Here is an 18469-nt window from a genome sequence, read left to right as displayed (position 1 = left end):
AATCTTTTGTTATAGTCTCACAAGTTTTTTGATTTTTTTTTTTTTCAGTCTATTTTCTCCTTGTTCAGATTCGGTAGTTACTATTGTTCAGATTCGGTAGTTACTAATGACATGAATGTTAAATCTTTTGTTATAGTCTCACAAGTTTTTTCATTTTTTTTTTTTCAGTCTATTTTCTCCTTGTTCAGATTCGGTAGTTACTATTGTTTATTTTTAAGTCATTGACTCTTTTGTCCCTCCATTCTGCTGTTGAGCACATCCACTGACCTTTTTATTTTTCAGTTCTAACATTGTCATTTTTTTTACATTTCTATTTCTCTATAAAGACATTTTATTTCTTTGATAAGACTTTTCTTCATTTATTTCAAGCATGTCCATAACTATGCATTGGAAAATTTTATAAAAGCTGCTTTAAAGTCTTAGTCAGAAAATTCTAGTATTTCAGCCATCTCAATTTTGGCAGGTATTTTTTTTCCAGCTTCAGCTGCCATAACAAAATACCACAAATTGCATGGCTAATAAATAACAGAAATTTATTCCTCACAGTTCTGGAGTGGGAAGTTCCGAGATCAAAGTGACAACAGATTCAATTCTGGTGAAAGTCTGCTGCCTGGTTCATAGAGAGCCGTCTTCTTGCTGTGCCCTCATAAGGAGAAGAAAGCAATTTCCCTTGGGATGCTTGTAAAGACACTAATCCCATTTGTGAGGGCTCCACCCTCATGACCTCATGTAATACTAACTACCTCCGAAAGAGCTCACCTCTTAAATACCACTGCATTAGGGGGTAGGTTTCCAACATTTTAGAGAGTAACAAGCAATCAGTTTATAACAATACCCAAGTGAGAAAAGAGCACCTCATCACTGCTGGGCAGGAGTAGGAAGGATTTTGGCTCTCCAGCAGGCTTCTGCTGATAACATCTTAGCTGGAAAGAGCAGGAGTGCCCTGTTATTGCTTCCCATATGACCTTTGCTGACAGCAATAAGGAGAGGGTGGCCTTTTTACTGCTGGGTGGTTATGAAGATCCTTTCTACTAGCTCTCCCCTGACACCATCCTTTGAGGTAGAGAGAAGGGCATCTTGTTACTTCTGGAAGGAGACTGAAAGTCAAAGTTCCCCACATAATCTTTATGGACCCTAAGTGGAATTTTATTACCACCTGGCAGGGGTGGAAATCCCAGCTCCCTACCTGGCCTTCTCTGACATCACTCCAGTGGAGGAGTTGGGTGCATCATTGCAGCTTGCTGAGGGTAGATGTCCAGGCCCCCCATTCAGCATTGCTGTTGGTGGTAGGCCCCATTTTTTTCTACGAAGTTTGGCTGGAGTAGACCAGCTATTGTGTAGAGGTTTTCTGTCTTTCTAAGTTGCCCTTTTCCTGGTCATTTGGCTAGAAAGAGCAGGCTTCAGCTGAAGTTGTTGTGCCCACTGGTGTTTCTGGGTTGCTAACTTTTTTACCTCCAAAACTGACACATACGAGGCAAGAAGAAAACCAGGGAACTCACCATCTTATCCTTCCTTGGGGCCTGATGTCCCTAACTGGTCTACCTTCTTCTCTCTACTTTCAGAGTCATCTAGTCTTCTTATGTTTGTTTTACATACATAATGCCTGGGGCTTTTAGCTGTACTTAGCAGGAGCAATAGCAAAAAAGTACATCTGTTCCATCTTCCCAGAAACAGAGGTCCACTTCACTTGAAATGAGCTACTTGCAGGGGGGTGGATTCTAGGGGTGTCATGTGGTCCAGAGAGAGAAGGAGCAGGTTCTGATTGGAGCATCCCTTTGGGTCTGTGAATTCTTAGCCCTGCAGAAGGGCGTATAGTTGGAATGTGGCCCAAATGGTTCCCACAGACTTTGTTTTCAAAGTGTGGTCTGTAGACCAGCAGCATTGGTATCACCAAGGAACTTGTTAGAAATACAGAATCTCAGATCCCACACTAGAGGAGCTGCTGAACCAGAATCTACATTTTAACAAGATCCCTGCACAACTTGTATGAATGCTAGAATCTCAGAAGCCCTGCTCTAAAGAAGGGGCCCATATACTCTGAGTATGGGGCAGCACTGCCTTTTGGGGGTGTTGGGCGGGGTCAAGACTTGCTTTTCCTATGGCTAGTATTTTACAAGCCATTTAGGAGAACCTAGACTGCCCAGTCTAAAAGAGAGGCAGTTTTTCTAATAGTTCTCCAACCCCTTATTTCTTGAGGGAGAAGAGAGAAATTTCAATAGGTCCTGATCCTTACCACATGAACTTCCTACATATGTATTCCCAGGAAAATGACTTCCTTTCCCAGAACCTTGGGGTTCTGGTCCATACAATGAAGAAGTTGTACCGGATGATCTATTTTTAGCCCTGCTTCCAGGGAAGCCAAACTTCCTTGAATAAGAAGTAGTATAAACTTGTGGAAAAGCATAGACTTTAGAGGTAGCCTGAGCCTGTTTCACATTATAACCCTATTCCATGGTATATTTATGACCTCATGCAACTCAATCTTTCCGATGTTCAGTTTCCTGTATCAAACATTAGGGTTGATCAAACCACTCTATCAGCAGGGCTGTACACAGGGAGCCTAACATAGAACTACAGTATCCTATAGTACAAACTCACTAAATACTAGTGTTTATTCCAGCACTAAAATGTATGCTTTTATAGAGAACTGGCTGATACTATAGGCAAACAAGGATGTTGCAACTTGTAGAAATGCTATGAATCTCTGCTCCCTCATCTTTTTACCTGAGAAGGTCTCTTAACTCACAAAAAAAGTCCCGAGCATTGTCAGCAATGCCAGAGGCAGGAAGACTTAGCTCTGAGCCAGTGGTCAGATCCATCAAATAAATCCCCTGATCCTATTCAGACTGAACACAGGGTCCTAACTCCTATGGTCTGTTATCTCGTTCTCCACACACCAAGTAACCAGGGAACTTCAAGAAAGACACCAGGAGAAAAGAGATGAAGTTTCTATAGGAAGAGAAGGAAGAAAAATGAATCGTCATATCTTGATTTTCCCTCCCTCATATCTACAAAAGGCAAAGCAGCTGAGTCGATTGGTAAAGGGGAGAAAAGAAGAGGCTGGGAAGGCAGCAATAGCTATCGTGAGATAGCATTGATGCCCAGCTGGATTTATTTATATTTTTAAGAGACCAGATACAGAAAAAAAAAGAAAAAGAAATAAGATGGTAGTGCAGGATGGCTGTGCATTTTTAAACTTACAGTTAGCTAAAGGGAAAATATCATTTTTGACACATTTTCATTCCACACGGGGTTACACTATTAATTGGCTTAGCAGACTTACGATCAGCAATTTCTTTTGCAGTGCACAGGTTAATGGAGTTGCCAGAGTGTCTCAGATATGAAATTGTTGCCTCATAATTATGTGGTTCTTCAAATTCTGCGTTGAAAAGCCTGGAAAAAAAAAGGTTACTTAAAATGTAACATTTTTAAAAACACATTTTGAAAACTTTTTGTATTGTTTCCTCATTATAGAAATAATGTAAGTATGTCTGGCCAATATAGTGACCTAAGCATATATGGGAGGCACACCACCCCTACTCCAAATGCATAAGAATTCTAGATGAAATATAGCAATGCAAAGACTTGTATAAAGATTATACAGTCCACATAGAAATCAATAAAGCAAAATCCCCAGGTGCCAGACATACAGAGGAAACTCACAATTAAAGATGGAAGTGAGAACTGCAGTCAAGGGACACAAAGGGAAATTGAGACCAGATAAAGAGAAATCTTAATGACTGGGCAGCTGGGGACTTAATATCTGAGTCAGAAGGTAGGTCTGAACCATAAGCCTCATCTGAACGGGAAGCTGAAATGGAGCTATCAGCATCAAGTCCAGAGTTACAATATGCTGCTCCGTCTGTAAAACAAGTACTAAACATATCTGTCCACTCTCCCAGGATATAAGCTTGGAAGTTTGCTATCTGACTATGGCCATAGGAACTGAAAGAGTCACCAATGAGAAATCAGAAACTTGAAAACCCAGCACCAAAAACAGAGGTGGGGTTTAATAAACAATCTGTCCATTTCAGAGACACAAAGCCAAAACTGAGGCTTGAAATTCAAATCCCTCTTGTAAAGGCAAATCTGAAATTATTCTGTAAAGATGCTTCCACAATCCATGGCACCTGTAGTTTCCAAAGAAAACAAATTCCCACTCAGGACAAGCTGATAGTGAAAACTGAAAACCATACAAGGAGATGAGCTGCAGTAAGATAGTCAGAAGGTATAACTAATGAGGGACCTAAATAATAGAATAACATGAATGTTAATTTAAAAGACATGTGTTTTTAGTATTCAAAGAAATAAAGTGAAGAATAAAAGCCATTAGGTAAAAACAAGAGACTGAGGGAAAAGAATGCCCTATAGATTTGGAGAAAGGAGTTATAGAGATCATAAAATATAGTTCTTAAGATAAAAAATTTAATGTAGAAGCTGAAAAGTAGACTAGATGCCACAGCAGAAGGAATTGGTGAACCATTATTATTACTATTATTATTATATGTTTGTTGAGACAGGGTCTCACCCTATCACCCAGGCTGGAGTGCAGTGGCACAATCTCAGCTCACCGTAGCCTCCATCTCCCAGGCTCAAGCAATCTGCACCCTCAGCCTCCTGAGTAGCTGGGACTACAGGTGTGTACCACCACACCCGGATAATTTTTTTTGTGTTTTTGTAGAAAGGAAGACTCGCCATATTGCCCAGGCTGGTCTCCAACTCCTAGGCTCAAGTGATCCACCTGCCTTGGCCTCCCAAAAGTACTAGGATTACAGTCATGAGCCACTGGCCTAGAATTGGTGAATTATTTAGATATGAGGACATTATCCAGAATGTAGCATAGAGAGATAAAGAGACAGAAAATATTTAATAAGAAGAGACAGGGAGGATAGAATGAGAAAGTCCAACATACATATATTAAGGATTATAAGAAGAAAGAAGAAAGAATGATGCAAAGGAGTCAATATTCAAATTATAATAGCTAAGACTATTATTTTCCGTAATAATATGGAAAGCAGTGGAAGAGGGCTATGAAAATTATTCTCAAGTCTTTGCATTATTTACGAGGATAGAGATGTTGATTAACATTAGACTTTGTAAATTATAGATATCAAAATTTAATTGTAACTACTAAAAAGAATAGAAATAGAATATTTAACTTCTAAACTGGTAGAAGGGAAATATGCAATGAGAAAGCTTAAATTTTTTAAAAAAAGAAGGAAAGAAAAAATGCAATTATAGAAATTGCATAGTAAATCTTAATTGGGAAAAGTCCAAATAGGTCAAGGATTGCAATAAATGCACCTGAATTAAGCTATCTCACTAAAATAAAGAGTATCTGAATTGATATATATCTGAGTATATGTATCTGAATTGATATATTGGCCGGGCGTGGTGGCTCACGCCTGTAATCCCAACACTTTGGGAGGCCGAGGCGGGCGGATCACGAGATCGGGAGATGGAGACCATCCTGCCCAATACTGTGAAACCCCGTCTCTACTAAAAAATAAAAAGAAAAAAATTAGCTGGGCGTGGTGGCGGGTGCCTGTAGTCCCAGTCACTCAGGAGGCTGAGGCAGGAGAATGGCGTCAACCCGGGAGGCAGAGCTTGTAGTGAGCCAAGATCGCACCACTGCACTCCAGCCTGGGGGACAGAGCGAGACTTTGTCTCAAAAAAAAAAAAAAAAAAAAAAAAAAAAAAAAAAAGCAGCAGACAAGTCAAAAATCAAAAAGACCTACAAACCAAATAGTACCAAAGAAGACTGAAGCAGGTATATTAATATTAGGCCAACTTCAGTGTGACTGATGAAGAAAACGAGAAAGGGTTCACACGAGTGAATATACACTGACACAAATTAGAGATAAGAAAGGAGACAAAACTAGAGATAGTTTTAGGCTTTCAGAAACCTAAGACAGTGTTATGATCAGCTCTCTACCAGTAACTTTAAAAATTTAGAGAAAGTTGGCAAATTTATAGGGAAGTAGAAAATTACCATACCGACTGAGAAACACAAAAACTAATAGGCCAATAAATCATTAAAGAACTTTTATCAGTAGTACACTGCTAAAAGGTACACTCTTCCCTGCACCTACCTCCACCCTAACTCACCACTCTTCTTCTTCTCTACCAAATAGTTTTATAGACCAGTTTTAACGAACTGTTTTAGAGGATATAAAAAGAGGAAAAACTACGCTACTCATTTTAAGAAGATAATACAATTTTGATATGAAGACCACAAAATGGTCAAAGAATAAGAGAAAATACAGCCCAATCTCACTTCAGAGATTTTAACCCAAATTCACTAAATACTGAAAAATGAATTAATCAGTATTAAAAATAACTCAAGAATAACTAAAATGTATTCCAAGACTTCAAGGATGGCTTAATATCACAAAATATATCATTGTAATTAATCACATTGTTTCAATAAAAGTGAAAAAAGTTATTTTAATATGCCAAAAAGCATTCCAGGGAGATAAATTTTCTTTACTAGTTTACCCTCCACAAATAAGATACTTAATAGTAAAGCGTAACAAACAATATTTAGACTCTATCAGGAACTTTGGCAATAAGAAAAAGATAAACCCATAGAAAACTGGACAAAAGTATATGCCAGTCATCACAGAAGAGTTAAACTGAGTAGCTTATAAACATAAACTCCTAACCTCATAGTGAACAGGGAAATGGAAATCAAGATAATGAAAATTTGGTTCACATTCATCAGATTAGCTAGAATCCCAGTTTGAAAATAATACCTTATTTGGTAAGAACATGGAGAAACAGGAAATCTTTAAACTGCTTTGAGCATATGAATTGTCACAACCCATTTTGGAGAATAATTTTTCAATATCTAGTAACACTGAAGTTGATTATTTAGTATTGTTGAGCAATTCTACTTCTAAGTAAACAGCTTTGAGAAACTTGCTTATATTTACCTACAAATATAGGAGAATGATTACTGAAGCATTATTTGAAATGGTAAAAGTTTACAACAATCTGCATGTCCCTTAGTGACAAAATGCATAAACAAATTGGGATGTGTTCATATGATGAAATGCAATACAGTAATTATGATGAACAAATGACGTATACATCAACATAGATAGAATATGAAAACACAGCTTTGTAAAAAAAAGTTGCAGAAGGATAACATAAGGTGTCATTTATACAAAAATTTAAAAACTATATCCTTAACAGATATATGAGTTTATAGCTCAAACCTAAGAATATACTAAATGGATACACTCACAAATTCATGATTGGAATTGCCTCTGCAAAGAGAGAAAGGGAAATGGAATTATGGAGTGAATTCATAATTTTTTCTCCTCTGTACTGTCCACATTTGATATGAGGTAGTTCCATTTGCTATAGATGCAGTTGAAGGGGACTAGAGTTAGGGTTAGGGTTAGGGTTAAAGGTTAGGTTAGAGTTGAAGGGACTTCAGCTGCATCTAGAGCAAATGGAAAATAACAACTACATCACAGCAAATGTGGATAGTATCAAAGAGAAAAAATTACACATAACCTCTGCACCTTAATACAAATGAAGTCTTAGCCTTTGATAGGCTTCCTGGTTTTTCATTTATATGTGTATTCACTTAGTTATCATAGACAGTGAAAAAGTTAGAGTTCTCTCTTTTTTCCCCTCATTTATTATAATCAAAAGCACATTCCACCCAATTGTCTTCTCTCCTTTGTTTGACTACTTTGCATATTTTCTAGTTTTCTTTTGTGTATATTATCTGTAATAAATCTAAAAATGTAATAGTTCATTTTGCTGAAAAAGAAAAATTATAAACTCCAATGCATAAGTGACTTCTCCTCTCATATTTTTCCCCTCCCTCTTCATAAAGTAATAAAGAGAAACTTTCTTAAATTATGGGCTATGCCATATACCTCATGCTTCAATAGCCTAACAATCTCATTTGGTCTATGGTAAATTAATTTTATTAATAAGAAACAATTTGGGGAAAAATTGAAAGATGTCCAATCAACTTCTTAGACTACTTTGGTCAAAAATGCATAAATTTTGGGAGGCCGAGACGGGCGGATCACGAGGTCAGGAGATCGAGACCATCCTGGCTAACATGGTGAAACCCCGTCTCTACTAAAAAATACAAAAAACTAGCCGGGCGAGGTGGCGGGCGCCTGTAGTCCCAGCTACTCGGGAGGCCGAGGCAGGAGAATGGCGTGAACCCGGGAGGCGGAGCTTGCAGTGAGCTGAGATCCGGCCACTGCACTCCAGCCTGGGTGACAGAGCGAGACTCCGTCTCAAAAAAAAAAATAAATAAATAAATAAAAGCATAAATATCTCATTTCAGATAATTATAAAGAAAATTTTACCAAAGTTTCCAAAAAGGCATCTTTAGGATCAACTGTCTTTACAGAGAATCAGTGCTGGGTTTATTGTTAAGAGGAAAAAAGAAGATTGCAGATTTATTTTAACCTCCTCTTTTTGCTACCTGAGAATGTCTTTTACCTTTATCCATGGTCCATTAAAACTAGATCTGAGATCCACCTTGATTTTATACAATGTGGATCAATATAAAGAACTTGGATTGGAGAGAAGAAATAACTCTATGATTCAAATCCATGCTTCAACTTCTTTATTTCCACATTTGTGAAAAATGTGTCTATAGGACTATAGAAACTACTGGGAGGCAGCACAGAATATGAGACAGATCTGGAATTTGGGGAATGTGGGGTTAAACAGATCTGAATTTGAATCCTAGCTCTCCCCTACATTCTAGTTATAAAGTACTGGGTAAATACCTTAAGCCTCCATTTTCTGCCTTATGAAACAGTTATAATAAAATCTACTTTAAAGGTATATTATAGATATTGAATGAAATATTAGCCCTCTGCACATAAGCATTCCACAAAAGTGTGCTAGTAATATTAGTGTACTAGAGGACAGAAATATTGTATTTTTAAAATGGTAAGTTTTGAGGTTTACATCTTGTAAATTTTTTTATTAGTGGCATAGCATCAGGTTTCTAACTTTTCTTACTTTCTTACAGAAAACCTCCAGTTATTTGTATACTACATTATAAAACATTAATGTTTCTTAGTGATATCTTCAACATTATCTGTGTCAAGAAGCAAAAACAGCTCCTTAAATGCAATACAAGTGTTAAAGATGATTACAAAACCAGAAAATTTCTAATTTTGTTTGGACTCTTGGAAATCCTGTCTTCAAAATAAATGTTTAAACAAATGGGATCTCTCTAGCCAAAGCATGGACAAGTGACCTCTCACGGTTGTTTCCACTTGCCATGTCTGCCTCTGGTCCACAGCCCTGAAAAGCCCCCGCAGAATCCCTCATTGTCCTTTGGAGAATAATTAGTTAACCTGTATTAGGCTGTATGCTCTAGAGAAGTGGCTCGGCGGGGCGCGGTGGCTCACGTCTGTAATCCCAGCACTTTGGGAGGCCGAGACGGGCGGATCACGAGGTCAGGAGATCGAGACCATCCTGGCTAACACGGTGAGACCCCGTCTCTACTAAAAAATATAAAAAAGTAGCCGGGCGAGGTGGCGGGCGCCTGTTGTCCCAGCTACTCGGGAGGCTGAGGCAGGAGAATGGCGTAAACCCGGGAGGCGGAGCTTGCAGTGAGCTGAGATCCGGCCACTGCACTCCAGCCCAGGCGACAGAGCAAGACTCCACCTCAAAAAAAAAAAAAAAAAAAACGAGAAGTGGCTCATGCACCTCATTCAAACATCTGTCCACTTGGTCAAACAGTGAGATTATTAATCACACTAATAGCTACTATTTCTTGAGGGTTTACCATGTGTTAGACACTGTGCATAGATTCATTATATGCACCTCTCATTGTGTGGTCTTGAGCAGTCATTTGGGTTCTCAGAGCCTTCATTTCCTCATAGAGTCACTGTGAAGGTTTAGTGTGGGAATAACTGAATCATAATGTGGAAAATGCCTGACAGGTGAATTTCCTTTCTTGTCTTCTCCTGTGCCACACTGCAAGATGATGACTCAAAAAGTTCATTGCAAGAAAGTTCTAGAATATCTAAAGAAGAGCTTACATTAAGTAGAAAGATTGAGACTTGAACAGCAAAAAAACCTGTTAGCCATACTTCTATAATTATTTTGTTAGGCTGAAAAAACAGTTTCTTCCACTTATTATTTAAATGGGACATGCATTTTGGAGACAGGATGAACAGGAGTAGCTTAGTCAGCATTTGCTCTGTGTAATATTCTACAGGTTCCTGGTGACGAGAGAGTGTGACACCATCTGATTTCTCAATTGTCCAAAGTCCCAAACTGGGTCAATTTCAATTTCCAATAAATACGTAAAGTAAGAATACTCTACTCATAGCCCTTCACCCTAAGAAATCCTTCCCTTGAATAAAATGATTGGTGATTAAACTTTTAAAAGTGATATCCATGCTAAATAAAATGGATCTCAAAATTCATTTGTGCCAGGTTCACAAAAACATATGATGAATTTGAAGGGATTTTCTTCATAAGCTACTAAAACTTGTTTCGTATACATATTAGATAATGGTTAGAGATGAACAATCAATGAATCAGTAGAGCAGAATGATTCAGAGAAACATAGGCTTCAGAAAGACAGAGGTGGCAGTGAACCTCAGCTCTACCAGGCTGTGACCTTGGGTGGGTGGTTTGACCTAAGTCTCTTCACCCTTTAATCCTCTTTATATGAGAATGAAATGATATAATTTATGCCATGCTTAGTGTAGTGCTTGGCATAAAGTGTTTGTTACTTCAGCTTCCGCTACTACTACTTCCACTTTCACTTTTATACTATTTTCCCTTTTACTATTCCACTACTTGTGCTTCAAATTCTACCACCACCTCCACCACTAGTTCTCCTGCTTCTACCATTTTGCAGCACACATATGTGTGCATACATATACATCTTTTTATGTAATATATATTTTCATTTACATGTATATGTGTTGACATATATATACATACATGTATACATACATACACATAATCCTACCACCACATGTACCATAACCTTACTGTGATGGTTAATACTGAGTGTCGACTTGATTGGATTGAAGGATGCAAAGTATTGTTCCAGGGTGTGTCTGTGAGGGTGTTGCCAAAGGGGATTAACATTTGAGTCAATGCACTGGGAGAGGCAGACCCACCCTCAATCTGGGTGGGCACAATCTAATCAGCTGCTAATGCAACTAGAATAAAAGCAGGCAGAAAAACATAGAAAGACTAGACTGCCTGAGTCTTCTGGCCTCTGTCTTTCTCCTGTGCTGGATGCTTCCTGTCCTCAAACATTGGACTCCAAGTTCTTCAGCTTTTGGACTCTTGGACTTAAACCAGTGGTTTGCCAGGGCTCTCAGACCTTCGACTACAGACTGAAGGCTGCACTGTCAGCCTTCAAAGGGTAGGGATTCTTTCGAGGTTTTAGAATTCAGACTGATTTCCTTGCTCCTTAGCTTGCAGATGGCCCATTGTGGGACTTCACCTTGTGATCATGTGAGTCAATACTTCTTAATAAACTCTCCTTTATATATACATCTACCCTATTAGTCCTGTCCTTCTAGAGAACCCTGACTAATCCACTGACCAATTCTACTATGACTTCTACTACAACAACATACAACAAATAGAGCTTCTCTCAGCCCTGGGCACTAGGTATTTCTTTTTCCTATTCATGTATATATAACCCAGTTATTTCTACAAAGGACCACAAGACCATGATCACCAAGTAAATGTTATTAAAGTGCTGATTACCTTACAAAATATGCCATCGCCTCTGGCCTTAACTCTGAAGCTACATTGCCAAACCACTGATCTCATTCATAAAGCAGGCATGGGAAGGCATGTAAATAATAACAGCTGACAATTATTACCTGCCAAGCACTGCTTCAATTACATGTATCAATCTTTTACTTTATGAAATACATACTATTATTCTTTCCATAATCAGATGAAGAAACAGAAGTATGATCCAAACTCACAGAGTAGTTAGCAGCAGAGATAAGAAGCCAGATATTTGAATCTAGAATCTGAAGTCTTAACCATTATGCTGTATACCATCTTACACAGGGAATGTACTGGTTAAAGTCAAATATGGCATGAATAGATCACACTGTAATGGAAGTCATCAAAGAAAGAGGTCATCAGAGTATACAGCAAGGAGGACTCCAAAGGATTGACCAGATTATTAGCTAGAGACATAATGGGAGAAAAGTATGTCTGCTAGTGATATAAAAGAGAAGCGCTCAGATTTCTCATTCATTAAGTTACATGCTATTATTCACTCTTTGGACAAACTATATTCATGTTAATTTTATATATGTTATCTCATATAATCCTCTCAGTAGCAGTATGAGGCATTTTACAGATGAGGAAACTGAGGCTTGGAGATATTCAGTAACTTGTCCAAGATAGCACTGCTAAGAAGCAGAGGTGGGTCTGGAAACCAGACCTTCTGATTCCTAGTCCATTGGTTGTCTCCTCTGTACTGCAAGTCACTCTAGAACCAAGGGAAAACTGAAAAATGAAAATAATGAAGCACCAGACGATGGTGAAGGTCAAGGAGCTTGTGAGTGGGTTTTGGACGATATTTTTCCAACCTTTGTTAGGCTGACCCAAGAGTTCACAGATCAATTCTTTATGGATTAGTTATTTATATGGGGGAAATGTTATGGTGAAATTCTTTTTCTTATCTTTGCCTGACATGATCACCTATAAAATGAAAAATATTACCATTTAACCTGTAATTTGAGGTTAAGGTGGAACCAGTGGATCAGGGTGAATTTGGGAATGATTTTCTTTTTTTCTTTTTTTTTCTTTCTTTCTTTTTTTTTATTATCATCACCTTCATTTTATTTTATTTTATTTATTTATTTATTTATTTTTATTATCCTTTAAGTTCTAGGGTACATGTGCATAACGTGCAGGTTTGTTACATATGTATACTTGTGCCATGTTGGTGTGCTGCACCCATCAACTCGTCAGCACCCATCAATTCATCATTTATATCAGGTATAACTCCCCAATGCAACCCCTCCCCCCTCCCCCCTCCCCATGATAGGCCCCAGTGTGTGATGTTCCCCTTCCCGAGTCCAAGTGATCTCATTGTTCAGTTCCCACCTATGAGTGAGAACACGCGGTGTTTGGTTTTCTGTTCTTGTGATAGTTTGCTAAGAATGATGGTTTCCAGCTGCATCCATGTCCCTACAAAGGACGCAAACTCATCCTTTTTTATGGCTGCATAGTATTCCATGGTGTATATGTGCCACATTTTCTTAATCCAGTCTGTCACAGATGGACATTTGGGTTGATTCCAAGTCTGTGCTATTGTGAATAGTGCCACAATAAACATACGTGTGCATGTGTCTTTATAGCAGCATGATTTATAATCCTTTGGGTATATACCCAGTAATGGGATGGCTGGGGCGAATGGTATTTCTAGTTCTAGATCCTTGAGGAATCGCCACACTGTTTTCCATAATGGTTGAACCAGTTTACAATCCACCAACAGTGTAAAAGTGTTCCTATTTCTCCACATCCTCTCCAACACCTGTTGTTTCCTGACTTTTTAATGATTGTCATTCTAACTGGTGTGAGATGGTATCTCATTGTGGTTTTGATTTGCATTTCTCTGATGGCGAGTGATGATGAGCATTTTTTCATGTGTCTGTTGGCTGTATGAATGTCTTCTTCTGAGAAATGTCTGTTCATATCCTTTGCCCACTTTTTGATGGGGTTGTTTGTTTTTTTCTTGTATATTTGTTTGAGTTCTTTGTAGATTCTAAATATTAGCCCTTTGTCAGATGAGTACATTGCAAAAATTTTCTCCCATTCTGTAGGTTGCCTGTTCACTCTGATGGTAGTTTCTTTTGCTGTGCAGAAGCTCTTTAGTTTAATGAGATCCCATTTGTCAAGTTTGGCTTTTGCTGCCATTGCTTTTGGTGTTTTAGACATGAAGTCCTTGCCCATGCCTATGTCCTGAATGGTACTACCTAGGTTTTCTTCTAAGGTTTTTATGGTATTAGGTCTAACATTTAAGTCTCTAATCCATCGTGAATTAATCTTCGTATAAGGAGTAAAGAAAGGATCCAGTTTCAGCTTTCTACTTATGGCTAGCCAATTTTCCCAGCACCATTTATTAAATAGGGAATCCTTTCCCCATTTCTTGTTTCTCTCAGGTTTGTCAAAGATCAGATGGCTGTAGATGTGTGGTATTATTTCTGAGGACCCTGTTCTGTTCCATTGGTCTATATCTCTGTTTTGGTACCAGTACCATGCTGTTTTGGTTACTGTAGCCTTGTAGTAGAGTTTGAAGTCAGGTAGCGTGACGCCTCCAGCTTTGTCCTTTTGACTTAGGATTGTCTTGGCAATGCGGGCTCTTTTTTGGTTCCATATGAACTTTAAAGCAGTTTTTTCCAATTCTGTGAAGAAACTCATTGGTAGCTTGATGGGGATGGCATTGAATCTATAAATAACCTTGGGCAGTATGGCCATTTTCACGATATTGATTCTTCCTATCCATGAGCATGGTAAGTTCTTCCATTTGTTTGTGTCCTCTTTGATTTCACTGAGCAGTGGTTTGTAGTTCTCCTTGAAGAGGTCCTTGACATCCCTTGTAAGTTGGATTCCTAGGTATTTGATTCTCTTTGAAGCAATTGTGAATGGAAGTTCATTCCTGATTTAGCTCTCTGCTTGTCTGTTACTGGTGTATAAGAATGCTTGTGATTTTTGCACATTAATTTTGTATCCTGAGACTTTGCCAAAGTTGCTTATCAGCTTAAGGAGATTTGGGGCTGAGACAATGGGGTTTTCTAAATATACAATCATGTCATCTGCAAACAGGGACAATTTGACTTCTTCTTTTCCTAACTGAATACCCTTGATTTCTTTCTCTTGCCTGATTGCCCTAGCCAGAACTTCCAACACTATGTTGAATAGGAGTGGTGAGAGAGGGCATCCCTGTCTTGTGCCAGTTTTCAAAGGGAATTTTTCCAGTTTTTGCCCATTCAGTATGATATTAGCTGTGGGTTTGTCATAAATAGCTCTTATTATTTTGAGGTACGTTCCATCAATACCGAATTTATTGAGCGTTTTTTAGCATGAAGGGCTGTTGAATTTTGTCAAAGGCCTTTTCTGGATCTATTGAGATAATCATGTGGTTTTTGTCTTTGGTTCTGTTTATATGCTGGATTACGTTTATTGATTTGTGAATGTTGAACCAGCCTTGCATCCCAGGGATGAAGCCCACTTGATCATGGTGGATAAGCTTTTTGATGTGCTGCTGGATCCGGTTTGCCAGTATTTTATTGAGGATTTTTGCATCCATGTTCATCAGGGATATTGGTCTAAAATTCTCTTTTTTTGTTGTGTCTCTGCCAGGCTTTGGTATCAGGATGATGTTGGCCTCATAAAATGAGTAGGGGAGGATTCCCTCTTTTTCTATTGATTGGAATAGTTTCAGAAGGAATGGTACCAGCTCCTCTTTGTACCTCTGGTAGAATTCAGCTGTGAATCCATCTGGTCCTGGACTTTTTTTTGGTTGGTAGGCTATTAATTATTGCCTCAATTTCAGAGCCTGCTATTGGTCTATTCAGGGATTCAACTTCTTCCTGGTTTAGTCTTGGAAGAGTGTAAGTGTCCAGGAAATTATCCGTTTCTTCTAGATTTTCTAGTTGATTTGCGTAGAGGTGTTTATAGTATTCTCTGATGGTAGTTTGTATTTCTGTGGGGTCGGTGGTGATATCCCCTTTATCATTTTTTATTGCGTCTATTTGATTCCTCTCTCTTTTCTTCTTTATTAGTCTTGCTAGCGGTCTGTCAATTTTGTTGATCTTTTCAAAAAACCAACTCCTGGATTCATTGATTTTTTGGAAGGTTTTTTGTGTCTCTATCTCCTTCAGTTCTGCTCTGATCTTAGTTATTTCTTGCCTTCTGCTAGCTTTTGAATGTGTTTGCTCTTGCCACTCTAGTTCTTTTAATTGTGATGTTAGAGTGTCAATTTTAGATCTTTCCTGCTTTCTCTTGTGGGCATTTAGTGCTATAAATTTCCCTCTATACACTGCTTTAAATGTGTCCCAGAGATTCTGGTATGTTTTATCTTTGTTCTCATTGGTTTCAAAGAACATCTTTATTTCTGCCTTCATTTCGTTATGTACCCAGTAGTCATTCAGGAGCAGGTTGTTCAGTTTCCATGTAGTTGAGTGGTTTTGATTGAGTTCCTTAGTCCTGAGTTCTAGTTTGATTGCACTGTGGTCTGAGAGACAGTTTGTTATAATTTCTGTTCTTTTACATTTGCTGAGGAGTGCTTTACTTCCAATTATGTGGTCAATTTTGGAATAAGTGCGATTTGGTGCTGAGAAGAATGTATATTCTGTTGATTTGGGGTGGAGAGTTCTATAGATGTCTATTAGGTCTGCTTGGTGCAGAGATGAGTTCAATTCCTGGATATCCTTGTTAACTTTCTGTCTCGTTGATCTGTCTAATGTTGACAGTGGGCTGTTGAAGTCTCCCATTATTATTGTATGGGAGTCCAAGTGTCTTTGTAAGTCTCTAAGGACTTGCTTTATGAATCTGGGTGCTCCTGTATTGTGTGCATATATATTTAGGATAGTTAGCTCTTCCTGCTGAATTGATCCCTTTACCATTATGTAATGGCCTTCTTTGTCTCTTTTGATCTTTGATGGTTTAAAGTCTGTTTTATCAGAGACAAGGATTACAACCCCTGCTTTTTTTTGTTCCCCATTTGCTTGGTAGATCTTCCTCCATCCCTTTATTTTGAGCCTATGTATGTCTCTGCATGTGAGATGGGTCTCCTGAATACAGCAGACTATGAGTCTTGACTCTTTATCCAGCTTGCCAGTCTGTGTCTTTTAATTGGAGCATTTAGTCCATTTACATTTAAGGTTAATATTGTTATGTGTGAACTTGATCCTGCCATTATGATATTAACTGGTTATTTTGCTCATTAGCTGATGCAGTTTCTTCCTAGCCTCGATGGTCTTTACATTTTGGCATGTTTTTGCAATGGCTGGTACCGGTTGTTCCTTTCCATGTTTAGTGCTTCCTTCAGGGTCTCTTGTAAGGCAGGCCTGGTGGTGACAAAATCTCTAAGCATTTGCTTATCTGTAAAGGATTTTATTTCTCCTTCACTTATGAAACTTAGTTTGGCTGCATATGAAATTCTGGGTTTAAAATTCTTTTCTTTAAGAACGTTGAATATTGGCCTCCACTCTCTTCTGGCTTGTAGAGTTTCTGCCGAGAGATCTGCTGTTAGTCTGATGGGCTTCCCTTTGTGGGTAACCCGACTTTTCTCCCTGGCTGCCCTTAAGATTTTTTCCTTCATTTCAACTTTGGTGAATCTGGCAATTATGTGTCTTGGAGTTGCTCTTCTGGAGGAGTATCTTTGTGGCATTCTCTGTATTTCCTGAATTTGAATGCTGGCCTGCCCTACTAGGTTGGGGAAGTTCTCCTGGATGATATCCTGAAGAGTGTTTTCCTACTTGGTTCCATTTTCCCCCTCACTTTCAGGCACCCCAATCAGACATAGATTTGGTCTTTTTATGTAATCCCATACTTCTTGCAGGCTTTGTTCATTTCTTTTTCTTTTTTCTTTTGGTTTCTCTTCTCGCTTCATTTCATTCATTTGATCCTCAATTGCTGATACTCTTTCTTCCAGTTGATCGAGTTGGTTACTGAAGCTTGTGCATTTGTCACGTATTTCTCGTGTCATGGTTTTCATCTCTGTCATTTTGTTTATGACCTTCTCTGCATTAATTAGTCTAGCTGTCAATTCTTCCACTCTTTTTTCAAGATTTTTAGTTTCTTTGTGCTGGGTACGTAATTCCTCCTTTAGCTCTGAGAAGTTTGATGGACTGAAGCCTTCTTCTCTCATCTCGTCAAAGTCATTCTCTGACCAGCTTTGATCCATTGCTGGCGATGAGCTGCGCTCCTTTGCAGGGGGAGATGCGCTCTTATTTTTTGAATTTCCAGCTTTTCTGCCCTTCTTTTTCCCCATCTTTGTGGTTTTATCTGTCTCTGGTCTTTGATGATGGTGACATACTGATGGGGTTTTGGTATAGGTGTCCTTCCTGTTTGATAGTTTTCCTTCTGACAGTCAGGACCCTCAGCTATAGGTCTGTTGGAGATTGCTTGAGGTCCACTCTAGACCCTGTTTGCCTGGGTATCAGCAGCAGAGGTTGCAGAAGATAGAATATTGCTGAACAGCGAGTGTACCTGTCTGATTCTTCCTTTGGAAGCTTCCTCTCAGGGGTGTACTCCACCCTGTGAGGTGTGGGGTGTCAGACTGCCCCTAGTGGGGGATGTCTCCCAGTTAGGCTACTCAGGGGTCAGGGACCCACTTGAGCAGGCCGTCTGTCCCTTCTCAGATCTCAACCTCCGTGTTAGGAGATCCACTGCTCTCTTCAAAGCTGTCAGACAGAGTCATTTGCATCTGCAGAGGTTCTGCTGCTTTTTTGTTGTTGTTGTT

At 38.8% G+C, this 18469-nt stretch overlaps 1 protein-coding gene across 2 annotated transcripts in view; it reads right to left on the bottom strand.

Annotated features, from left to right (window-relative positions):
- The window catches only part of FYB2 (FYN binding protein 2), a 109268-nt gene that overhangs the window by 46237 nt on the left and 44562 nt on the right, over nt 1-18469 (bottom strand). For both annotated transcript variants that reach the window (XR_748241.2, XM_010365729.2), the window contains exon 5: nt 3284-3393. Coding sequence is in view for 1 of the 2 variants with exons in the window: in XM_010365729.2 (XP_010364031.1) it covers nt 3284-3393 (110 nt within the window). In the remaining variant the exon portion in view is untranslated. The remainder of the gene's footprint in view (nt 1-3283; nt 3394-18469) is intronic.

This window comes from Rhinopithecus roxellana, chromosome 12 (assembly GCF_007565055.1).
Source record: "Rhinopithecus roxellana isolate Shanxi Qingling chromosome 12, ASM756505v1, whole genome shotgun sequence".
NCBI lineage: Eukaryota > Metazoa > Chordata > Mammalia > Primates > Cercopithecidae > Rhinopithecus > Rhinopithecus roxellana.
This window is presented reverse-complemented; position numbering and strand designations above follow the sequence as displayed.